General features: G+C 39.1%; 1 protein-coding gene across 2 annotated transcripts in view; it reads left to right on the top strand.

Moving 5' to 3' along the window:
• Positions 1-27,232, top strand: part of tafa3b (TAFA chemokine like family member 3b) — a 71,113-nt gene that overhangs the window by 23,410 nt on the left and 20,471 nt on the right. The window contains exons 1-2 of one of the 2 annotated variants that reach the window (XM_079468513.1): positions 8,419-8,472; positions 19,261-19,373. In XM_079468513.1, coding sequence (XP_079324639.1) covers positions 19,262-19,373 — 112 coding nt within the window. In that variant the 5' untranslated portion in view covers positions 8,419-8,472; position 19,261. Of the gene's footprint in view, positions 1-8,418; positions 8,473-19,260; positions 19,374-27,232 lie in introns of those variants that run through there. The other variant, XM_079468512.1, reaches the window with a different exon arrangement.

Raw genomic sequence — 27,232 nt, forward strand, 5'->3', positions numbered from 1 at the left:
CCCTAGGAAAGAAGCGAAAATGTGACGACATCTTAGTCGTGTGTCAGCCACCGTAGTGCTTCGAAAGGGAGGGTGGGAGTGAGCCGATGGTTTGAATTCACAACCTTACCGCTAGATGCCACTAAATTTCATACACTGGACCTTTAATTAATTTCTTATTTAAAATAAAAACCGTCAAAATGTATTCACCCTGTCTATGTCTTTTAAAACTTGTTCGAACATAATCACTAAAGAAGATATTTTGAGAAATGGGGTTTTGTGTTCATACAATGGAATTCAATGGGGGCCAACGTTGTTCGGTTACCAACATTCTTCGAGATATCTTCTTTTATGTCCTGCTGAACAAAGAAAGTCATATTGGTTTGGAATAACATGTAGGTGAATAAATGAGGAAATGTTTTTTTTATATTTTGTATAGGGGTAAACTACCCCTTAAATTTTCCTAAAGACCATATGACTTGTAAGTGAAAGAACATTTGAAGTAGCAGAAACACTATTAGAGTTAGTAAATTCAATTTATGTCTATGATTAACTTAGTCCAATTTAATGATTTGGAATGAGAAGGACCTAAAACATAAACAACTAAATTAATAGTAAGGCTCTGATCTGTAATATTCCATTTGTGGTGTTCCTGTGAAACACAATAGAATTGTATTCATCCTCAGTGCTTTTGTTTGGTCCCTTTTTTAATATTACGGTTTCCGATGATCCCGACCATAACAGTACATGATAAAGCCCTTAGCAGATTGTGTTAGTGGAGCCTGTGCCCTCGGCCCCTCTGGATCTGACCCACTGTCACTGCTCTACAGAGGGATTTCAGTCACTGAATACTAATATATTGTCGTTTATTGCAGTTGGGGTTTACAAAATAAGATCCGATTCTCAGAAGTCCCTCTGTAAAGCAGAGCTTGAAAGAAAGTATTACAAGATTGATGGTCTATATATAGATGTATATGTTCAATAGTATCTCCTATTATTATTTCAGTAACCTGTGCATTTATATTTTTTCATTTAATTACGAACTAATAAAACAAAACCTCCATTCCCTCATTAAATACTGCAGAAAAATGCTCCAACCTTTAGACTTATCCGGCACTGCATGTCGGAATACATGTGTTTGTCAGGCCCATCTGGTGATCACCATGTGTCGCTTTTACACTGAGTTCTGTCACAAATCTGCATCACTGACCTTGGAACACAGGCAGTGGTCAAAGCTCTCCTTCTCGATCTGTTTCTCTCTAGGAATAAAGAGGATTAGAGCGGTTCTGGACATAAGCTTCCACTTATGTAAATACATGCAAATAAGCCGGTGCTATGAACGGATTGGCCATGATCCAAAACAACTTGTGTTTTTGAAAGGATAATAAAAAGTGCAGAAGACAAGTTGAGCCACTTCGCCGCTCTGTGCATGGATAAATGTTTCTGTGCTCTCAAATCTGTGATTACAGTTTAAGCTGCAGAGCCATCAACCTGGAGCCAGATTCTGGAACAGCTGTACAGACTTGTTAAAAAATAAATAAAAGCAATGCTCGGATCCTGAAAGCCATTGGGGCAATGAAGTGGCATTTAGAAATAGTGAAGCACGCACAATATAGTTATTCAAGGACTGACATTTGACAAACTTTATGTTAACATCAGAAAATAGTGACAAACGGATTCACATTTAGTACACATTGTGTCTACACAACAAAATGGAACAACTTGTTTTAGCTTCAGCGATGTCAGTCTGTTCTGGACATTGACAGCTTGTCTAAGGAGCCGTGCTACAAAATCACATAATCTAAAGTACTATTCATGTTGACTCATACCTTTTGACACGCAGCTTTAGTGTCTTCAACCAGCACTCAGATCTGGGTGTTTTAAAACAGCATTGAAAGATGAATCCCCAGACGGATAAATCTCTGTTTACAAATATGACTTTGGTCAAAAGTAGCTACAGTAACATCAGCCAGCATAAACCTGGAAATTTTGTTTCTTGTCTTCTGTCGCATAACATTACATCATTAAATTGGACTAAAGTTGAAGTTAATCATAGACATAAATTGAATAGATATTTAAGCAGAACCGGTCATGACAGGTCACAGTATGTCCCATCTGTAAAAGAGGTCCAGGAAAAAGAGAGAAATTACTTAATTTAACATATTGTGCTTTAAATATGAACATGTTGTCTTAGCAGTATTTAAGATCTGCAAACATTGCATCTTTCAAATAAATGCATAAATAATAAACTTTGAATTAGAGGGAAATGTTGTCACAAGTTCTAAGAATGAAACAAGTATTGTTTCAAATACCTAGAAATACGTACCAATAAACAGAAAAATGAGAAAAAACGTTTTGACACATAGTCTAGAAATATTGATCCCGGCACCTGAAATGACGTGAAACTCTGCCAATTCTCTCTCGCTCTATCAAATGGCTCGCTCCATCAGACAGTGTGATGTCAGAGCTTAACTGTGTCTAAAAGCGTTCTCCTGTTCTAGGGTAAAACAAGCAGATGACAGATGAGCAAGCTCCATTAGCCAAAGAGAGCTAGAGAGAAAGACTTTAATACACTTTGGAAAAACCATCTGAAAACTAAATTCCCTACACAAATCACACGTGTTCAGGAGATATTAAAGGGAAGAAAAAAAGAAAAAGGTGGGAAAAATACTTTTGGTTGGTCAGACACATTTAGGCGATGCAACATCATGGAGGCTGCCACGCTGTTAACAATGAGCACTTTTCCCCTGTATGACGATTGAGGCAAAATCCATTTCCATCTCTGTAAGTGTCATATAGAACATAGTGACCCGTCCCAAGGAAAACTCCCTGCACTTTAAACCCATCCAGACTCCAGGAACAGTTCTGAGGAAATACTGGTGGGCCTCCATTCTCCCATTGGCCCTTCAGGAAGGATGCACTCTTTTGCCAGTTCATTCGAGAAAAGGGGGCTTTCTGATAAACCTCCAGAGAGTTATTCAGGTTTGCAACATCTTGAGCAGATCTAATAATAATAGTGACATCGTCAGCATAAGCACAGAGTCTAACAGTTAACAAGTCCGAGGTGGATGGACACTCTGCTGATATGCCCCTCGGCTTGTTTCTCAGAGAAACCAAAAGTGGTTCACATGACATACAGGATTCCTGAAATACCACACCCCTGCCGAATGCCTCTGCTTACCTTGAATGGTCTTGTAAAAAACGTTGCGATCAGACAAAGCAGTAGGAAATATACAGCTATTAAAGTATTTGTCTCTCGTGCTTTTCTAAACATGTATCCTGTCCAGCCTAGCCCCAGATACCTGTATATGTACCTGTAACCTGAGGAAATGCTTCTCTCTAAACATCTGCAAGATTGTGGTAAATGAAGGAAGCACGTCCGCTGATCGACTATGGGGTTCTTCGTGATTTCTGTCCAAAATATAATCTAAAGTGCAGTTAAAATCTCCAGCCAGAACAATGGTCATACACTGTAAAAAATTCAAGTTGTTTCAACAAATTATTATTTAGTAACTAGTTCCACAGAAATGTTACGTTCACTCAATTTCTGTCTCCAAAGTGTTACTTGAATGTATGTTTGCTCAACTAGTTTTATAGGTCATTCAACTAAAATGTTTTAATCTGTATTTTTTTAACTACAGCAAATTCAGTTAATTCAAGCATTAATTCTATGTGTTTTATGTTATGTAAATTAAGATTTATAATTTGATTATCATAACTTCACATCACATAAAAAAAGAAGACAAATAACCATATCATCACCTTTATTTTTGAATAATCTGCCTTTAGTGAAGTAAATCAGGAGAAACATCAGTTAACGCAGCTTCAAGTCTTTTGAAAAAAGTAACATGCTCTGACCCAATATTGGGCGCATACACGTTGACACATCATGATATGTGTCTCTCTTCATCGTGATAATCAAAAAGACTAGACTTTTTCACAGCATCACAACACCCATTAATGTTCAATGAACTTAATCTCAAAGGTGCCATGAAAATAAATACAAGGAAAAGCTCAGTAATTCCAAACCCCAAGAGTATTTAGGTGTAACCAAGCCATATTTATTTTTTACCTTGTAACATTACTAACAATCTTCTTAAGGCGGTACCGTTTGGGTTTGTCAAGTTCGACATAGGAAGCTTTTCTCATTGCCATTGGACAAGACATCAGAAACTAATTTAAATCTGGAAAATGAGACTTAATTTTGGGTTTACGAAGTCCCTTTGTCACACCCAGAAAGTGATTAATCTTCTGAACAGAATAAAGTTTGGCTTTACCTCCAGAGGCAGGCTCAGAGTCCATCGCGTCATTTTCCATTATCTCAATGTCCTCATAATCATTGTCAGAATCCTCCATTTGTAACTTTAAATCCAGCATTTCCTTGAGATAAGCTATCTTCCTAATTAAATGAGTCATCAGTACTTGTATTATTATTTTCAATTTCATCAGGCTGCGTTTGTTTTTCATAATGAAGCGAAACTGTCTCAGACACGGACTCCAAGCACACCTGTCCCAAGCTGGTCTCTGCCTGTGGGACAGCGGGCATGCGACTCGGGCCAGCCACCTCCTCAGCAGCCTCTGTGGGGCCGTCTTTGCCAGCACCTCGCCTTGGGCAAGACACCCAGCGCCGAAATCGCTCCGACCGCAGCCAGAGCTGACACAGGGCCCGACATCACCGCAAACAAAACATATCACACACTCGGAACGAAAATGGTATAGTCCTTACCATCACTGCTTAGTTTTACCGATAGATTTAAAGGATCACTCTGAGAATTTAGAATCATGAAAGCCTGACGCCTGAAAGACATTACATTGATATCGGGGTTTTGACAACGTTTTTAACAAATGGAGGTACGTTTGATAAGATGACTTTCTTGACGGACTGGACAAAGGCAAAACAGGCACGAAGGTATCTTTGATTACCCACCCAGTTTAAATCAGTTCATCCATCAACCAATTTTCACTAAGAAAGAAAACAATGGCTTAAAGAAAGCAATGGCTTTGTTCATGCGGGAGGCAGATCTAATGTAAGTTACACCACCAACCGTACTCACCGCTATATGACAGTCTTCCACAGACACTGCTGCCTCAGGCATACATTTACACCCATTCCTGAGTGTTATACACCCATTATACCCCCCCTTACTGACCGTAGTCAGCGAAAAAAAGACCCATGACTAAACCTATAACTAAAAAGGAAATTAATGTATTTAGGTCAGAAAGAGAAAATGGAACCTCCTTCCTCCAGAGAGATACTCTCAATCACACCAACCGGCTCCGTCCACTCACCCCCAGCATGCACTCGACTCGCAGAGAGAGAGTGTGAGAGAGAGAGAGAGAGAGAGAGAGAGAGAGAGAGAGAGAGAGAGAGAGAGAGAGGTTTCATATAAGAGGCATCTGGTGAACTAGATGTGTTGTTTGAAGAATCAGAAACCGTCTACTTTTCTTTCTCTCTCTAGTCTATATTTTTCCCTTCTGTCCACACACACACACCATCCCATCACTTCACAGATTTGACAGGCTTCATCAGATTTAGCTTCTGTTACGGCTGGATAGGCTCAAAGTCTTGTTAGTGAGAGTACACAGCTGTTAGCCTCTCACACATTGTGAGTCAGCAGTGCATTCTGCTAAAGTTAGCTATGGTGTCAAGTGTCCCAGCAGGGGGATTTTTGGCTGTGAAAATCAGCATCACCTGGGCTGAGTGGGGCTGTCACTTTAAGACGTGCACATTTCTTCAAGTATTATATATAATCTGTGTTAAGTGACCCTACACGTTTGGATACTAATGCCACACACAAAATGTGTGACTATTACAGTAAATACCAACATATGAAGAGTGCTCACAAACCTTTATCTTAATTTTGAACATTTATTTATTTTATAATACATTAAAAAAGACACCAGCTGAATGCAATGTTAACATCACGACTGTCTGCATACCTGTTGAAAAATTCAGTGACACTACAATAATTTTCCATTTTGTTAACATTAGTTTACTTTACAAGGTAATATTAAATAACAATGCACAATATTTCTAATGCATTTATGAATCATATTTAATGATAATTTTAACATTTTCTATATATGCATAAATATGCATATTTATTGTAAAGTCAAATGTTGTATCGGTTAACATTTGTTAAAGAGGTGTCTCCAAAAAATTCATTCTGTCTTCATTTATTCACCCTCGTGTCATTCACAAGAAATATTGTAGTTGGCTTAGCTTTTTAAATTCCACAAAAAAACAAAACAGTTTGTATTACTGCAGCATACAGTGACATTCAGGGGTAGGCTATAGTGTGATTCCAATAGTTTAGGGAGGGCCCGTTTCTGCTCCAGCATGACAATGCCAAACTGAGGTCCATAAAAAGTCTAGTGCAGAAGAACTCGAGTGCCAGCGCAAAGCCCCTGAACCTCACTTTACACTGTGGGATGAATTATAATGTCGACCGAGCTCCAGACTCCATCACCCAACATCACCATCTGACCTCACTGATGCTCTTGTGTCTTAATGGGATCAAATCGCTGCAGCCGTGTTCCAGCATGGTGGACAGCGTTCCCAGAAGCGTAAAACCAGTTCTATTTTAATACGGTGTCCACCTACATGTGGCATTATAGTCAACTGTATATAGAGCGTAGATATATGTGAACCTGGACCACAAAACCAGTCTTAACCATGGGTACAGGTCATGGACCGCGGAACGCATCTGAACAAGGGGGGCCATAATTTCAAGTCACGAGGAGGGGGGGGGGGCGCAAATGCATTGAAACAGACATAACGTTATTCCGACACCACACAATCACATCTACAGTACACACATGCTTCCTCAGATTAACCCCTCTGATCCCACTCTAACATTCACACACAACAGGGCAAGCTTATTTACACATTAACGCACAGATGAAACTATAAAGTACTATAAAGCAAACACATAAAGTACATCCAGTCCACAACCACAACTCATCTTGCTGCCTTGAATCTAAATCAACATTACTGTCATTATCATCACAAGTCAACACTCATATCAGATTGATGTGCAGAGCCGCACAGAGACAGACACACACACACTCACACACACCCACAAACAAGTAAAGTTTTCTGATCGTTTCACACAATGTCAGCCGGTTAAAATCTTTGAACCACTGATATTGAACTGATCTTGCTCGTTGTGAAGACCCAGTCACCTGTACCTTTTTGGTCTTCATAAGAACAGCAGGGTTTTGTGAGATCCCCCCGCAGCACTCACTTGTACAGTGGCTGTGGGAAGCTTGGCTTGAAGCCGGAGGAGAGCAGCTAGCGGGCTCGTCGGTGTCCGTTGTGGAGATGAACGCTCCGGGTCTGTTGTTGAGGCCACAGTGGAAGCTGGAGTAGTTTGCTCATTTTGTTTCGACAGTTTATTTGTAAAAAATCCATTAGATATTTAGTAAATTTCCTACCGTAAATATCAAGATTTATTTTTGTGAATGGATGCAGCAAAATCGCGTACAAAAATGTCCGGGGAACACGCCTGACAACGTCATTATAGCGGTGAGCCAATAGAGAGCGTTAAAACAATCCTGCTTCTTCTTAGCAACGGCCTGCTACAGTTCCTCTGATGGACAAGTTTAAAGGCCATTTTCTCAACATTTAGATGTATTTGCACCCTCAGATTCCATATTGTTTAATAGTTGTATCTCGGCCAATATTTATTCAGCTTTCAGATGTTGTATTATCCCATTTCTGAAAAAATTTATCCTAATGACTGGTTTTGTGGTCCATGGTCTACTGTATATAGAGCATAGATAAATCATGATGCAAAAAAAAGACACTCACAGTCCAGCCCAGAATAAAAGATAACAAACATTTCCGTCTTTGTTTCAGTCTACTGATCGGCATGAATACCTTTTCCGGTTCAGACACAGACAAAACATGACAAAATTAATTCATCCTTACGCTCTATGACAATCTAATGCCAATTCCTGTAATTCAAACTGGCAGCTGCAGGGGTTGCACAAAAGTCACTATAATTACAAGAGCCCAAATTATTTTAGAGGGTTGTGAAATGTTTCTGATGTTTCGGTGACTCTCCTCTGTTCTAATGAGACTCTGGAGTCTGAAACTGGAGCGCCACATCTTTCTTGATCTTAGTTTCCCTCCCTTATTATCTTACTCCCATATGATTAAGTGTGTGTGTGGTAGAGTGTGTATCTTGTAAAAGTGTTACAGGAATTATTTAAGACTAACCCTGACGCGTGTGTGTTGTTGTGCAAGTCTTTCAGCTTTTAAAACAGCCACGCCTGTAAAATTAGCATTAAAGGAAATTTAGTCTCATATTCACCTTTTCATTAAATATTACGGCAGCGTTATTATGAGTGCACCATCTCACAAAGCATCCAGCCGATAATAAAATCCAGCAGCGTTTGGCCGGGTTCTGCGGAGTGGGCTGAGTAATCTCATAAGCACTCTGCAGTCTGATCCAGGCAGGAGGGCAGACGGACCGGGCTGTAACACAGGTAATTACGCAAACCCCGGTGTCAGGGGTTCATAGCAGACACCCATGGAGAAAGAGGGAGAGAGAGAGAAAGAGAAGGCAGAATAAAGAGAAGGGTAGAGTCAGACCTGGTTCACGCAGCATGCTAATTAAAAGCTAGGGAGTGATATACAGTCCGTGTGGAGAGCGCAGAGTTTATTGAGTCCGAGCAGTCTTAAAAGCAGGTTTAATATAACTCTGCTCGCTGAGGTGAGAGGTTGCTGAGGTTTTGGCTTTTCTCACTTCTGTTCTTTGCACGCTGACATCCGGCTTGGGTAACGCCGAGGTACGGAGTGTGAAAAGAGACAGGGAGTTGGATCGGGCTGTGATGTCATCAGTAATGCAGGTGAAAGGGACATGTTTATTTATTGTTTTGTTTAATAACGTGATTAGTGTATTAATATGAGGTGTATGGTTGCATGTGTGTTGTGAGTATTCTCATGTGCTCGCTCTGACCTTTTGCACGCTTTTCCTCTGTAGATGTCATTAGAGTTTTTCCTCATTGACTGCCGAGCACATGCAGAGCACATATTTATGGATTCGATAAAGCCTGAATGTGAGCTGAATATTTAGTCAACGGGAGTTCATAAAGGAACAATATGATAGTGGCAAACGCTTATAGAGTGCCAACCCTTCTAGCGTTTCAAAAGTGTTTTGGCTACGTTTTTTACAGCTGTAAATGAAAACAAATTTCACTGTCAGAAGACATTTCCATTCGAAATGAAAATGGTCGCCTGCATATTTGGACATAGATCATAAAAATTTGAGGTAAGGGGTGACAATTTTACTCTTAAAGGAACAGTTTACATAGAATGAGATTTTCGCTATAATTTACTCACGCTGATACTGGCTGTTCCTGTTTTTAAAGCAAGTGAACAGAGACCCAGCGATCCTCTCGTATAGTGCATATATCCGTCATTAAAGTAATCCACACAGCTCCAGGGCATGTCCAAGGGTTAATGCATCATGACGTGAAATGATACATTTGTAAGCAAATTGTTTTGAGCTAATTTAATCACCTTTTTAATGTAAACAAGATTATCACTGTTTTTACTCGAATGAATCTCATCTTGGGGTTGTATGTATTACTTTTATGATGGATACATGTGACCCTGGCCCACAAAACCAGTTATAAGTATCATGGGTATATTTGTAGCAATAGCCAACAAACATTGTATTGGCCAAAATTATAGATTTTTATTTTATGGCAAAAATCATTAGTATATTAAGTACAGAAAATGTTCCATGAAGATATGTTGTAAATTTCCACCCTAAATATATTAAAACTATATTTTTTGGGAGTGAACCGCTGCACACTCTTTGGGAATTACACACTCAAGTTTGGTGAAGCTTAGAATTTCTGCTTTCAGGTTCATCTGCTCTCCACAACATCATTACAGTGGTAAGCCAATAGAGAATGTTAAAACAAACCTGTTTATTTTTGCAAGCATATGTAGTCAGCTTTTATATTGTGCGCTTTTTGGAGCTTCAAAAACAGGGTCTCTATCAATTGCCAATACCAAGCTTGGAAGTAGCCAGGATATTATTCGATATAACTTCTAAAAGAAGATATACACGTGGGGTGCCTTGAGTAAAATATAGGCTAACTTAATTTTTATATCATTTTGGGAATCTAGTCATGGTGTTTGGTTTATAACAGTGAAGAAATATGAAGAAAAGCCAGTCAGTGAAGAAAAGCCTGCCTAACATATATGGTTGGAGTTCTATTCTGGTTAGCATGCTATCTCAAAAGGTAACTGATTAGGCAGACAATGAGTCGGCTCATTAGGTATTGAAACAGAGCTGTAGTGTTTCCAACTTTCTAAACAGTGAAAAATGTGTCCACTTCATTTCTATAGCTCATTACAGATTCATTCCAAAAAGTGCCAGCCAGTCACAAAGCTCAGACTCCCTTCAGACAAGTTACCTCTGCATTTAGCAGCTCCTCACCCAGATGACAGGACCTGCTGGTTTTTATGAAATAACATATAGACTAACACCAAACAGAATGTACTGCATGCACATGGTTGTGTGGAAAGGTTGAGTAGGTCATACTTTAGGACACCTAAAAACAGTAGGGAAATGTCATGGAGTATTTTTATATTGAATATTCATACTTATTTTATGTACGGTAGTTACACTTTATTTCTGAAGGCTCATTCTGATGGTTTATCTCATTTGAAATCTTAAAACGTCTGAACACAAATTAACAACTTAAAGGGCTGGTTCACCCAAATATAAATTTTTTTTTTGATCATTTACCCACCCTCATGTCATTGCAAATCTGAATAACTTTCTTTCTTCTGCAGAACAAAAGAGAAGATATTTTGAAGAATGTTGATCCCCCAACAACATTGGGGCCCATTGACTTCCATTGTAGGGACACGGAACCATCGAAACATTTCTCAAAATACATTCTTCTGAGTTCCACAGATTAAAGATTCATATACAGGTTTTCAATGAGGGTAAATACATTTTTGGGTGAATTTCTTTTAAATCTATTTCTCTTTTATCTAACCCTATCTGGTTATCTGGAACAACTGGATAATTCTTGGAAATGAAGTGGTCCAAATGCATGAAAACCAGCAGGTGGATTTTTTTATACTGCATCTCTTTACTGTGTGACAGAAGTAGGAAGTAATTCTGTTTCAACTGCATCTGAGTGCTTTAGTGCTGATGCAGAGCTTATTAACAGGAAACAAAAGCACAGACTTCTAAACTTGTGCTTATCAAGGGAAACAGCTCATGAAATCCTCCTGAGGAGCGTTATAGTCTGTGGGTTGGAGAGAGATATAAACACAAATACTGAATATTCTTTCATGCATTAACAGGTGTCAGATTATTGATGTGCTTCCTCCTATTATGAGAAAAGATTAAAAAAGTGCCTAGTGATGAGTAACGAATTCTCATTCAGTTTATTAATTACAAGCAATATTTAGAAAGTTATTACTTTAATTCTGTCCAATGACTTGTATTCTTTTATTAAATTGACACATTGCTCTCTTTAAGTCTTGTCTCATCCCTACTAGTCTTGTCTTGTCTCTTCTAGTTACTTCTCATCTTTTCTTGTCTCCCCTCTTCTCTGTGAAAGTTGGAATGGTCTCCCTTTGGGATGATCCTTTCTATTCTCAATAATTTATAACTGCATGCAGAGTATTTTTTTCCTCTCCAGAAACAGACACTGAGCTGCTCTGTGATAAATGATTCAGGCCGCATGCACCTAGGCCACACAGCCTCTCATTAACTTTTAAAACTACCCAGCGTTCTGCGTTGTAGTTTTTGGATTTTAAAAACCTAAATTTTAGGTTTTGTTCTTTCACTGCAGCTTTTCAGTTTACTTTCCTCAGTTACGCAGCACACCGGAGTATCTGAGGCCCATGTGTCTTTGTTGATACTAAAGCCCCAAGGAACCGGATGTGGCGATCACCTTGGCAGTTCCAGTTTTCTGATGTATTTCAGAGTGAAACAGAATATTGAATAAGGAAAACCGTGGGCGTGACTTATGTGAGGAGTTAATGGATGTTCTGAATGTCCGTCTAACTGATGTCATCAAACAAGGACAGCCACTAGAGGGCGGAGGTGCATTTTCAGATTTTGTTTGAAGTTTTTTACTTTAAATCATAAAGCTTTAGTGGAAATTTAATCTGAAGCTTCTCTAAGTGGCTTCCAAAGTATATGAAGCACGACAACCAGAAACAGGAGCAAACGATAAGTAAGATAGTCCTAAATATGTTCATTATTATTGATGGAGAATTCCTCTTGGAGGTATTTCCACCTGGGCCAAGCCACAGACCGAGTTCAAAGTAGAATTGGTCAATCCTATTTGTATCCACGGGAGTTGGTTTGAACAGAGTGTGGATTTAAAGTGGATTAGTGCCTGTTTTGGTGCAGGCTGAGGGCTTTCTGAGTAAACCTGATATCGATGGTCTCCCCCACCTCATCCTCCTCACGCTGATTGTTTTTCAAAGACTTCCACGTCGAGCTATTTGCATTTCGGATATTTCTTAAATTCCTGAACTTGTCCCAGAGCCAATCCTGCTCGAGCTGCTTCAGCTCAAAGTGTTGGAGGGACTTTTCTCTCCCTGTAAATCCTGAAAGATGAATATAAAGCCACAGATGCACCGTGCTGCTTCACTTTGATCTTGTTTTATACCTTTTTTTTCCGGCACACTTATACACACACGCATGCACACTGTTTTCTTTATCCTGAGTTTAGTTTGGAAACCATAGAGTAAGCTGTATGCTACTTGTGCTGTTTCTTATTGTACGCGTGGGGGTGGCCTCTCTGGTGTTTTGCTAGATGAGTTATGATAATTGCAAACTCTTCATGGTCATGGCAAGACAAGTAAACAAGTATCTTATTGCACAGGATGAGTGGGCAGAGTTGTGGATATGTCACATGTCAATGTGGGTGGGTTTTTGTACTGCCTCATTCTACACAGAAACATGAGCGCACGCATATCAACACAGTTCTGTTGTTCCTAATGGGGCTGCTACTGATAGACATAAATACACATTGACTAAATCAAGCGGAAGCTCCATGAGTTTCTAACCCAGCAAGGACCTTAACCAGCATATTGTCTCTGTCCATCCGAAACCTTGGATGTCCAAATTCACTGTTTTTCAGGAAACTGAAAAACACTGTACCTTTAAATAAATAGATTCTGTGTTGTCTAAGTTGACTTGCACTTTTTAATTCTTTTTATTGGCTAGATATTTGCAAAACCCAGTGACAAACGTAAATGTTGACTTATAACTTATGGTAAAAAATCATGAAATATGGAGAGACAAAGTTTCTGAAAGATAGCAGCAAAATTTGTGTTTTAGGTTTTTGATTTCAGGCAATGGCTTTTGTTCGATTCATCTGTAATTTGCAGGAAAATATCTTTCATTACCAATGTTGTAAGCAGAGAGTATCATGATGTATTCATGTTAACTCAATTCTTCATCTGCTTGGCTGGAGAGAAGCTCCTACATGTCCAAGTAGTCCAATTTGGTCCAATTTAGACCAAGTTTTTATATTTTGAGTTAGTTTGCAGATTTATACACATTAAATCATCCTCATGTTTGCGAAAACCATAAATCTTTTACAAATCGTATTTGTTCATCTAGCATTTGTACAGTTTTTGACAGACAATATTTTTCCACTATCTGTCTCTCCTCTTCCGGCTGGATTCCTGTTGTAATCCTGTGTACATATCGTAATTTTTCTGCAACAAGCTTCAGTGTTTGTTCAAAGTATAATGATTCACATTTTGGAGTCATAATGAGTATCTCTTGAAGCGTGACTTCATTAGGATGCATCTTGCATTCTGTTCTCCAAAAGCTTCTCTCTTTGCTTCTGCCCTCCGGTCTGGTGCTACATTGGCTTGACAGCATTTTTCTCATTTTTAACTTGTTGTCATTTCTGGTGCCAGTGTGTGATTGAGATCAGGTGTTTGTGGGCGGGATTAAATGGGCTGATGTAAACTGTCACATTTATTGCCGGCCAGGTTTGACCACCTGTTTGGTCCACTGGAGCGAGGTCCGAGTCAACCTTTCTAACTCTGACCTTCCTCAAATGCCCGTAACATGACAGAATCTGCCCCATGATAGAAAATGGATGCCAACTCATGGTCATTATTTTCACCAGCGCTCTGTATGCCAGTCCTGACGGCCTACACTGGTCACAAACTCCTTTCAGAAGAGATAAGAGATAAAAATATCTCTGTGTAAAAATATATCACCCACACTCACTCTCTCTCGCTCCCACTGTCTTTCTAAGTTGGTTCAATTTAGTTTGAAATCGGCCAGTGTGTTGGACATGATTTGTGGCCTTTTAAGTAAACCGATACACGCTAACTGATCTTATCAGCCTACTACCGAGACATAGCTTTTAGTCTTGGGGTTATACAGGTTTCGCACATGCACACAGAGATAAAAACCCAAGAGTCTCTTAAAAGCTCACACTTCCCCTGTAACGAAAACCCAACAGATCTTTTCGTGTTTATTGTAAGACATGATATCTTCTAGTTGAGTCCATATTCTGTCGGAGAGTCAGGGGCCAGTTTGACATTTATTATAATGTTAGAACTGCGTTGTTACTTCATTTTGGGTGTTTTGTTCTCTTTAAACATATTGAAATCCTTATTGTTAAAAGAACAGTTCACCCAAAAATCACTAGAGTTGTTCAAAATCTGTATACATTTGTTTTGTTCTAGTGAACACAGAGAAAGATATTTGGAAGAATGCTTACAACCAAACAGTTCTTGGCACAATTGACTACCATAGGAGAAATGACAATGGTAGTCAAAAGTGCCCCAGAACTTTTTGCTTTCCTACATTCTTTAGAATATATTTTGATGAGTTAATGGTGGCCAAGAACAGATTTGAAACAACTCATTGTTGGGTGAACTGTCCCTTTAAGTCATGATATCTAACCATGCAGGTCAAATAAAGCTGATTATTTACCCGGATGACCCGGCATGTCAATATTGATTACAATACAATGTGCCCCCAAGATCAGAGCATTGTTTGTTGATTCTAGAGATAAAAAATTTCGAACCAGAGCTGATGCATTAATTTAAGACATCATGACTTTCTTATGCAGCTTTGTGTGCAGATATGCAGATTGTTCCTTAAGAAGAGAGAGAGAGAGTGAACAGTAGAACTACAAACACATTCATTTTATAGAGCACAAAGCAGCTCGCCTACCAGCCTGCAGCATTTGTTACAACACTGGAAAACCTGACTGGATAGAAACAGGAAGAGAAGATGAAAGGGCCTTTAGGTGATGGGTGAATTTTCTTTGATGCTTTTTGGTCTCTCGGTCATAATGAGGTCTCCTGTATAGAGATGCATGAGCGTGTGTTTATGTTTTTATTTTTTGTGTCACCAAGACGTCTGCCTTTTGAACTTTGAAAATGTTGCATGAAATGATGTGAGGTCCCTGGTATGGTGTGATTGATTCAGTCTTGGATGGCTGAATAAGGAGAGAGCCATTAGTGCACAGTTTATAATATTGAATGAGAGAGAGGTTTGATCTGGACATGCACTGTACTTTGGGAGAAAAAGAAACAGAAATGTCTGTGTGTGATGATGTCACCATCTGCAAAGATTCCATTGGGACTAATTAAATGAATGGAACAGAGACTCCTCTCTCTCTCTCTCTCTCTCTCTCTCTATCTCACATTCTCTGTCTCTAAATGTTTAAGATGCTGGTGATGCACTGTGTAACACTATCTGGGTTCAAATAAACTCATTGTGAACTTTATATGGTTACACTAAACACTCCTCACTCATTCTTTAAACACGGCTATTAGAACGTTAAATGGACCTCTTACTGAAAACAATAGAAACATAAAACGCATTATAACTATTCTTTTATCTCTGTAAAAAACTCTATAGTGCACATTACAACCTGTAAAAGTCAAATAATTTTTCACTGACCATAACGATATCAGAAATGTTACATCTGTTTCACTGATATACTGCCTCTCAATCACTAAAAGATTGTGCCGCTATTTCTGAAATATTGTCCCTCTATCTTTGCTTTCAAAGTAACAAAAGAACACACGAGGTTTAGGCAAATGAAGATATTTTGAATGAATGCGGGACCCATTGACTTGCATTGGTTTTGTGTCTGTATAATACGAGACAATGGGGACAACATTATTTAAAATATCATTTTTGTATGTACTGTATTTCCTCTGTAGATGAGTCTAAAAACAAGAGGTTTAAAGACTGCAGCGGACGTAAAACCTTCATCTTGTGGATATGATGTTGGATTGTGTAAAATAGAACAGCATGTTTGTGTGTGTTCAGATGTGTCCACCTGCACTGGTTTCCAGGCGTTGGCTCAGCACACGCATCGGCTATCTTATCAACCCCTCAGCTTTAAGCAGAGAAGCTTTCTAGCGAGCACTGCCGGTTGAAAGATAATTAGTACACTAAATCTGCATAATTTGACACATTCCCACAGTGACTTCCCTGAGCTTAGAAAACAATTTCCCTTCTAAACCTCCAAATCACCTTTTTTATTTTGTTTATCTCCCTTTCTCTTTTACACACACTCTTTATCTCTATCTCAAGCTGCTAAACAACACTCTTTATGTCTGGAGTTTCAGACAGTGTATTTGTGTGTTTTGCAGGTTTAGAAGCTCCGTGAATGTAAAGAGGTAGATCCATTATTAAACACATTGATAGTAATCAGAAAAGCTCCTCACACACACAATCAATTCTTCCACCTCCATTACAAAATAATTTTATCTGGGATAAACAGTGTGCTGATATTGGGCGGCCAAATAAAATTTAATTAATAAAAACAAATCTCTCGCATCATATATTTACACATGAAATCAACTCCCACCTAGGAAGAAAACAGACTGTTAAGATAACATTGAAAATTTTCAAATAGAAAAATATTATGTGTAGCCTTAGCTCCAAAGTGGTATGCTGTTCAAAACACAAAAGCTGAACACTTGAACACTGAACAATTGTTACATGGCTCTTGCCACACAACAACAGTTTATAGTTATTACATCCACCGAAGGCCACTAAAAAGACATAAAACTAGTCCATGTGACTTGTGCACTCGATTGTAAATCTTATGAAGCCACACAATAGGTTTGTATGATCCTTTCAGCATTTACCAATAACTTCACGGTAGTTTTGTTGGCTGTCAACATTATGATATTGTCGCTGCTGTCCTCCATATTTTGTGATTATATATTGCGATAAATCATTACTATTAGTCCTTTTTTGGTGCATTGTCCCTTTAAGAGTTGAACACCCACATTGCTTAAGCCTCTTTCACATTAGTCGGAAACAACGTCACCGCAGGGTAAAGCAACTTCCCCTACAGATTAAATCCCATTGTTATAGAATGCGCTTGTGATATTTAAAGCTACTTACGTTTATCTGTACCCTCTTGTTTTGCGACTTTAATCCATATTAAACACACACATTTATATCTGTGCGTTTATCTGTTTTGTGCAGTCAGACTGCTAATAAGTGTTATTGAGTTTACCTTAGCTCGTGTGTTATTTAAACATGATCGCGCCACTGTATTATAAGAAATAACTTTAAAATGCTGGTACACTGTTAAGATAGAGTGTAACTTGTTAATATTCGTTAAATTAATTTTGAATGAATTAAAATATGATTCTTTGTTCATTCATAATACCAAATGTAAATGTAAAAACTTAAATTGTGAAAACGTTATAAATGTAGAGCTTAAAGTAGGCAGTAGGCAGTAGTGGCTATAGGTAGTCGTTACCTAATGGCTAGAGAGTCTGACTCGTGACCAGAAAGTTGCCAGTTTGATCCTCAGGGCCTGCAGGTAACGACTAAGGTGCCCTAGAGCAAGGCACCTTACCCCTACTTGCTCCCTGGGCGCTGCAGTGATAGCTGCCCACTTCTCCGGGTGTACGTGTGTTCATCCGGGTGTACGTGTGTCTCGCTGTGCGTGTGTTTGCTCTCTGGATGGGTTAAATGCAGAGGTCACATTTCAGATATGGTTCACCATAACTGACAAATAGGTCACTTTCACTATAAAAATTATCCAAGGTTAAGAAATACAAAGTATTCAGTGCGCTGTAACCAATATCAATACATTAGACTTTATTATAAAATGCTTACCATAAACAGCTGTATCGTCCTTCTCCAATCTTTTAATTGGTCGCTTTCAATTCTGCACAGATTCTATATTTTCCTGAATAATCATGGTCTTCCGTTTATTTCAATATACTGTATACATAAACAATTATTCACTCCCCTATCACAGTAACACAGAGCAGACATAAGAAAACAGGCATGCATAACGAGTGGCAATGGTCCAATGCACCGGCGAGAAAAACCTCTGATATTATAAATTTACATTAATAAAATAAAATAAAATAAAATATTTTTGATAATGTCGGAAGCAATAGAGCGAACAGACAACAGAAGACATCTTTTGAAATTATTGAAAGTAGGATTTGTGGGTATGACGGAAGTGAAACTATCGTTTGCAATAATGCAGGACCAAACCAGACAGACATAAAGAATAAAATGAGACAAAGAACATCATCACTGGATTTATTAATGCAGTTCAGTAGTTAAAATCAGCAAGTGCCTGCCTGAGGTTGTTGTCCGGTAAACAGTACAAACCTTAGATTAAGACCAAAACAGCAGCACTAGAGCCCCCTCTTAGCTGCGTGGTGCTTTTAAATTAAGATTTATTTAGCTTTAAACAGGTGGTAGTGAGGTATTAAGCTTGTTTACATTATTTATACAAAGACATTTAATCCAGACACCCTTGTTAGACTTGGATACTGCTGTAACCGGAACATCGTTGGACCTGCGGCGAACGATGCGGAAGTCAAAAACCCGGAAGCTTGAAAAAAGGCTTATTGAGTTTGCATTTACTGCCTTTTCAAAGGTCAAATTTCCATTGTAAATAAATAATTCGCTTTTCTTCTCTTGCCAATTAAACCCGTACATCTTTTTACATTTCTCCATTCCTAAAGATGAAAGGAGAGCGTCAGAAGATGAAGGGAATAAGAGAAATAAAAAAGGAAGGAGAACGCTCAACTTGGACATTAAGGATACGATCTGCTCCAAGATCAGACAGAAAGTGCTTGAAGTGATGATTTTCTTCCACTCTGCAGTGTATCAGAAAACATTCAGGAAGAGAACGATGACATTTAGATAAAGCTGGGAATGAGATTTCCTCTAGATACATACATTCTTGTAATAGGCTTTCTGATCAGTGTGTGGTTCATGTCCTGATGTACATTTGTGTGTGTTTCAGCATGCAGGAGCGGGCGGTACAGAGGGTGTGCGCGTGGCTCTTGCTGGTTTTTTTGACCCTTCTGTCTCTCTGGGGTCACCTGTCGGACGCCTCCTCTCACCGGAGTCACATCGGTAAGTCGAGGTCAAAGTTCCTTCGGCCTGAAGCTTGTGGTTATGGGTTTATGTTCATTATAACCTACAGTCTTGATCGTTTTAATGAGCCAGCTCATTAAAAGCCCACCGATGTTGATTGCATGAACTCAGATTTGGGATGATAATACCATAAAATATGTTTTTAACAGATTGCAACAAGCTTTGGTTCTCTCACAAAAATCTACTGAAATAAGGCTTTCAGGCAGAGATGCTGATAGAAGTGTGTGTGTATGTGTCGAGGTAATGACCTCAGCTGAGCAGTAAGCGGATGCTTAGATCAGCTTAAAAGTAGTCCAGAGAATCTCTGTGAGATCTCTGTGATGTCTGTTTATGAGAAGAATGGCTGACAGATCGCAGAACACTTAATTCGTGGGTCATGTAGAGGCCTTTGCTGAAGATTTGAAGCACAATGGAAAGTTCTAGTGAACTTAATTTCCTTGTTCTGATGAACACAGAGAAAGCTATTTGGAAAAATGCTACAGTTTCTTTGTTCTGTTGAGCACAAAAGAAGATATTTTGAAGAATGTATGGAAGCAAACAGTTCTGGGGCACCACTGACTACCATTGTACTTTTTCTAACTATGGTAGTCAATGGTGGCTGTTTGGTTACAAGCATTCTTCATCAGATCCTTTTTCATGTGGTAAGCAGTTTCTTACAGGTCCTCATATTAAATTTCAGAGTTTCATTTTTTTATTAAAATACATTTATTATTTGTCAGTCCTACTAGAATTGCAATGGGAACCCTAAAATAGTTTCCACCTTCAGCCTATCAGCACAACCCTGTGACTGTTTGTATCCGTATTTCACCTGATGTACTGGCGTATTTATCATCAGAACGTAATATGAAATCTCTGTTGTCCAAGGTCTTGCCCACACAACCATTATTCATCTTGATTGGATAAGCGCTGTGTGAATTTTAAGTGTGAGCCAATCAGAGCGGACGAGAGGTAGGAAATAGTTAGCTAATCAGTTAATTACACACTACTGCTTAACAGGTCGGTGGAAGGTGACTGAACACACACACACACACACACACACACTAAACTGCTGGGGGGGAAACTAATAACTCCAAGCGCTTCTTCTCTACCAGTGGCAAAAGCTTCAGGGACAATGAGCTAAATGAGAGTGAAGTGTTTGTTTCACGCACACATGTGCGCAGGGAAGTTTGCAGTTACTGTAGGTCATTCTTTATGAGGCTCATCCTCTCAATAAAACGAATATCCCCGGAGAGGGAGAGAGCGAGAGAGAGAGACAGAGAGAGAGAAAGGTTGTGGTGAGCTACTGTAGTGAAGGGCATGGGAAGAAAAAGATGGAACGATTGAGGCTGAGGTGTAAACAGAGACCGATGAGTTTGTTATGAGATGAAACCTAGGGACTGACAGACTTGCCCTCTGAGAGGATGTGTGCCCTTGTGCCCTGTAAAACATGAGTCTCTTTGACATGTCCTAAACTTACCTATACTAAACAAGACATAAGATAGGACCGGTGACATCGACACTATGACAAAAGATAGGTCATGCGCTTGAGTGTATGTGAGGGATGCTGCTGTCGTGTGACAGAACCAGAGCGTTTGGTTTTTATGATTTCTGTCACCTCTGCCCTTGTTTTATCCCCAATCTGCCACCTTGCGCTTATTCTCTCTTGCGCTGTCTCTATCTTTGCTTGAGTGTTAACATCAACAATACATTTTTTTCTTTTGAGGCTGTTCGTATGCGTTCAAACACTTTCGACATGTTAAAATTCTTAACATTCAGAGCTGAAATTATGCAACAGTGCTTTAATCTCTCTCGCACATCAAACAGAACTTGTTTTGTTATATATTTAAATATGCAAGAACAACTTCCCACACTTAAAGTGATGTTCACCCAAAAATGAAAATTCTGTCATCATGTACTCACCCTCTTTCCATTTCAACCCTGTATGACTTTCTTTCTTCCGCAGCACACAATAGAAGATGTATCGAAGAATGTTGTTGGATTCACTTGCATACTGTTTAGATACCAACTTTCTTCAAAATATGTTCTTTTGTGTTCTGCGGAAGAAAGAAAGTCATACAGGTTTGTCATGATCCCAATTCACACCACCAGTGATGGACACATGATTTTATTCTTTTTAATTGTAGACATCTGATTTCATGCTACCCAAGCAACAGGAAGTGGGCGTGTCTAGCAACACGACGAAGTTGAGAGTTGTTCAACTTTATGCAAAAGATGAGCGACTTTCATGATCGACTACTAATGAGAGTAAAGCAGCGGAACTCGTGCCATCTGTCTCTCGTCAGTTACTGCAGTGTTTGTTTATTACTGTAAGTAGGGCAAACAAAACTAGTGACCTCATAGCAAGAGACAGGCAACACACAGCGATAAAGTCGCTGGCAGTGTGAACGCAGCATTACATGCATTAGCCCTCCACCGCTGTTTGCGTGAACAACGACGTTCCACTCTTGAGTGATTTACTTCTTGAGCATTGATGATAATTCATTTTTCCTCAAAATGAATGCAAATGTCTTGACTTTTGTCCAACTAAATTATCCATAAAGAATGTTTTTCCTGCTGGGGACTTTTATGTGTGTGCAAGTAAGCTTTTGCTTTTGTGTGTGTGATGTATGTTCTCTAGCGCTGATCACTTTCAATCGAGGTTCAGTTCAGCAGTGTGGGTCAACATGACACAAGTGTGCGTCAACATATTTAACTAATTAAAAAATAACATTATCATTACAGACGCAGGAAGACAATTAACACCCTTTTTAGTTTAGCTTGTCTGTACGTCTTGACTGTGATTTTATTGTAATGCTTTGACTTTACAGTATGTGTATTTGAGTTTAAGTATTTGTGACCCAGACTGAAAAACCCAGCTAAAAATAACTTTTTTTGTGATTTACTGTTTTCAACAGAGAATCATTCTACCAAATGTAAAGAGCAATCTGTCAAAAGATAACTTTGATTCTGTTTAATTCAGTCATATTAAATGACTGATATTTTGACATATGTGAAACCAGTTAAAGGTCCAATTTTTTTCCGCAAATAAGCGGAAACGTTACGACATGTTTTTCCCGTGTCAGACATCGTAGTGCTTCGAAAGGGAATGGTGGAGTAAGCCGTTGGTTGCAATTCGCAACCTCACCACTAGTTGCTGCTAAAATCTCCACATTGCTTCTTTAATGTAGATGTCACTGTGAGATTTATTTTTCATTATAGTTTTGCACAAAATGTCAATCTATTTTAATGTTTTGATGATTCACTGTGAATTTCAATCCAAGGGTAAATGCTATCATTTGTGATATAACACACAGAGCGAGTTTTGAAGTTCTGTATCCCTATGTTTTTATTTGATGCTCCGATATGGAGTCAGTTAAAATGCATGATTCATGTTCACCCGCATTACTCAAACCCTTCCACAGACCGGAGCGTTTCATCTCAACCTTTCTCCCTTTACATTATCACACCAAGCACATTTTTAGATTGCAAAACCTTTTTAAAGTACAGAATAAAGCATCACACTCGCACAAATATATAGTGTTATGAGCTGCTGCTGTGTGTAGCTGTTGTGTTGCTACTGATGCATCTGTTCCCTCTGGTTATTTGCACTGGTATATGAGTTTGGCTGTTTGTGTGCGAGGTCACATGGCTGAAGCTCTTTCTTTGTGTTCTGTAATAACTTTGGAGACAGGCCATTTCAGACTGTCTGACAAAAAAAAAGAAATCTGATTCACAATCCTTTAACTCCTGTTTACGAGTTTTAGAGTGAATTCGGTTCAGGATTTTCTGTCTGGTGTGTGTTAGCTGTGACTGTTCGCAGCCTTTGAGAGACGCAGATGGAAGATTAAAATCGTCAAACTTTCGTGCGCGCTGCTATGGGGTGTTGGTCGTACCACCATCAAACCCCTCCCAGAATTCCTTCACATTCACATACACATTATTTTTATACATTAAATGTTATTGTAATTATTTTACACATATTTTATTCATATACAGTATATTTTTTAACATAATATGCAACGGTTGTTGTTTATTTTTTATTTCCAGTTTCATTTGAATTGTGATGCCTCTTAAAAACATATTTTTTAAACAACATTTCTATATATATGCTGAAGGAAATCTGCACTGTTATTTATTATTCGCTAAATGTAACTTAAATGTAAAACCACACGCCTCTATCTGTTCTGGACAAACCAGGCATCTTCAACTTTGTTCTGGCCAAGGACCCCCAGGGGTGGTTCACAAAATGGAGCAAGGGTCGTCTGTTACCAATTGTTATGAGTATTACATTTTAAATCTGGTATACTGTATATTATGCGTACAGTAAACCGTCCATTTTGTTTTGTTTACAGCGCATTACAGTAATTATTGGACCTCCTGCAATGGCGTCACGGCCCCCTGTTGACAAACTCTCTAAAAAGAACAAGAGCTGTAGACGCATAAAACACACGTCCGTGATTGGTCAAATAAGGCTTCAGCGGGTGTACAGCAAGTGTAAAAGAATGCACAGGAGTAAGTGCTTTAAAATAGGCATTTATGAGTGTCTTAAGCAGGCTGCTTTGATCTTGATGGGTGTTTATGTATTCCATCAGAGCATGGTGTTTAATCTTAGAGCAGATGGCTGCAAGCTCGCTCGCTCCATAAACAAAACAGCTTCCTATCCATCAGGCGTCCTGATTACCGCAGAATCCAACATGTGTTCAGGCAGAATTCAGCATGAGGAGAGTTGCTGACACATTATCCTTTAGAAACAAAGAAAAACGTGCTGATAAGTGCTTGCGTAGTAGAGGTGTTATTTTGAGAGAGCTGTCGGATGGAGAGCTTTAATATAAACGTGTAGAACGTTATCATACCCGCTCTGCAAACCTGCGAATAGATTATCGTTTTTAATGTTGGCTCCTCTCCTCTGCGCTGACAAGTCGCTTTCTTTTTTCTGTTCTAGCGATATAGAGAAATACTTTCCTCACTGTCCTAAATCAGATTCATTAACATGAGTCGGTGCATACATCATTGACCCACATTGGAGAAAACGTGCAGTGTAAATAGAAACTACTAAGGGATAAACGAAGAACACATGTGTATTAAATCAGAATAGGATTAGCTTTTAAAAAGAAAGTTTGAGAAAAAAGCTTCAGAGCTGCATGTGGCCCATACGCTTTAATGCGTTGCATGGGCTAGTGCGGCCATATGAGGACGATGCAAGTTTTGTTTGAAACATTTTCAGTCCCCTATGCACCAACTCCCTCCATTCTTTGCAAAAAAGTCTTGTTCACATTGTCCCACCGAATACCAAATGGATGTTTGGTTTTATTGGATCGATGTGTCAACCCTGTCAGATTCTGTGAACATTGCGTTTTCTTATATAATGAGCATGCATAAGAATTCTATTTTTATGTCATTTGTGGGGTTTCAGTGACGGGCAGCTTTAGAGTGTTTAAAATGTTGCCATTTGTCGGAGCCTGTGGCAGTGTGTATAATGCCTCAGACACGTAGGGCAATTCCGCTACCCAAGTTAATTTCCCGACTTGTGGTTCTTTCCCGATCCCTTCCTCTCTCCTCCTAATCGCTTCCTGTCAGTCTATTCTGTCCTTTCAAAAGTGGAAAAGCAAAAAAATTGTGCCACTTTGTTGGAGCAGCATAAACTCTTATTTATAGCAGTTTGTGAAATCCTTTCCGTCAACTGAGGAGAGCGCTGAAAAACACTCGAGCCATGGAAAAAGAGCAAAACCTCCTGGGTTGTTCCCGTCACATTCTCAGAGCGCGGTCTCATCAGAGTTCTGTTTAAAAGTGCTGACCCCATCACAGGACCCGAGGGAGATCGGTCTCACAACAGTTGTGTATTTCAAGATGCAGATGGTGCCAGAACTGAGGAACGTCTCGCTGTCCTCTGACATTTGATGAGACTCGGGATGACAAGACTGAAATGAGGAAGAGATGAATGTGTAGAGGAGGAAGAAACACAGACGCACAAGATGACAGGAGGGGGAAAGGTTCCGTTTCTCTCAAATTGGAGCCAAAGAATAACATCTTCTGCCTCAGCCGGATTGGACAGCCATCAAAATTACGCCTTCTTTGTGTGTGACGGCCCTCTCAAGGGTTTGGAGTGTATTGGAGGGTATTTGTTCGAGGGTTGCCTATTTGCAGTGAGACTTTGACTGAGGAGTGGAAATGTGTGTCAGGCAGAGAAGGAAGGAACACTGACCCCTGGATTATTGGAGGAGACCTGACCACAGCAGAGGGGTCATGCGATACGGAGGTCTGGACATGTTCTTCTCGCATCTATTCCCACGGGCCTCTGTCTGACATTTAAGAATATTCCAGAACAGTGTTACCTATATGCATTGTATGAACTACAGAAGTGACAAATATTTTCTGTATATAGGGTAAAAAAAAACATTGCAGCAGTACGATATACTGTATGTACAACAACTTTTAGGACCTGACCTGGAAGACAGGTCACTGCTACTAGCAAAGTTCAGCATTTCACATTTCTAGCAATGTGACATAAACAAATCACAAAAGCTCTCAAGCAAGTATCTAATTATTGCAGATTTATATTTAGTTCAAGGTTTACAACTGTGCACGCTTTTAGTATCTGACCTAGGAGACAGGCTCGTGCTATAGTGCTTTACACTTCCAACAGTGTGTTGTAGAATGTACCAATGTATTAGGTGTGTTGTTGTTTGTGATATATATATTGTGATACATAACTGGGAATACATTACTGAAATTTCTCTTTAAATCAAACACAGATGGGATTTTCAATTCATTCAATTATCACAAGAAGCTCTGAAGCATAAAGTGAATGACGCTGTTAAAGATGATTAAAAAAAATGAATTGTTGAAGATTTATATTTAGTTCAAGGTTTACATTTGATGTGACCCACGGAGTCAGCTTTCTAGTGTCCATATACAGTATGTGCAGTCGTATCAATTACATCAGGAGTCGCTCAAACAAATTGGCAAAAATATTTAATTTTCTCTCATCAAAAAGGAATTAAATGTATTAACTACAAAAATAATTATAACTAGATCCACTGAAAGCATTCGTTTCCTTTCATCTGCTGCCCGAGGCTGTTTGGTTTATTTATTAACAGAAGCTTAAAGTGTACCAAATCCGTAATATTGGTATCCATCCAACCCTACCTTTATCACTGTATGTTTCTCCTATACTGTTTAGAATTGAAGAGATTTCAAGTAAAAGTTTATCTCCAAACACGTGTCTCAATGTCTCTGTCATGATGGATAAAGCTTCTTTCCCACATTTTCGACGGCCTTTAATTAATTTTGATGCAGATGATGCCGTGATAGAGAGAGGGAGAAAATTATCACCGTAGAAGAAAACAGAGTAAGGCTAAAATGCTTGCTTTAGTTTGCATAAAACTCTCTATTTCACAGTTATACGGGAGTGACGATCTCCTGCTACAGGCTTAAATAATCTAACACCACACTCTCCAAAAAAGGGAGCATATGCAGGAGGACAACACCTTTTAACAGATTAGCAGATTAGGGGGCGTTAGAGCGGACCGCTGTACCTGCAGCGCGGCACACAAACCTCTCAACGCCAACCTCTTGCCTCTCACTAGGGGATCGAAACAAGGAGCAGATGAAAAGTGAGAATAAATGTCCTCAACATGGCAGTGATCTGAAATGTGTAAGAGAAATATGTTTAAGCCGGGTTTATTTTTGCTAGTCCTTTAATATTAGAACTTTAAATAAAACACAAATGCTACTAAAATACTAATCCGCTTTTTGGGCCTAATCCGACTTTAATATTACATACCCTTGCTGGGCAGAGAGAGAGAGAGAGAGAGAGTGTGTGAGAATGAGAGAGATGGCTACACGGTGATGCGGAATCC

Source organism: Barbatula barbatula (assembly GCF_947034865.1).
Source record: "Barbatula barbatula genome assembly, chromosome: 11".
Classification (NCBI taxonomy): Eukaryota; Metazoa; Chordata; class Actinopteri; order Cypriniformes; family Nemacheilidae; genus Barbatula; species Barbatula barbatula.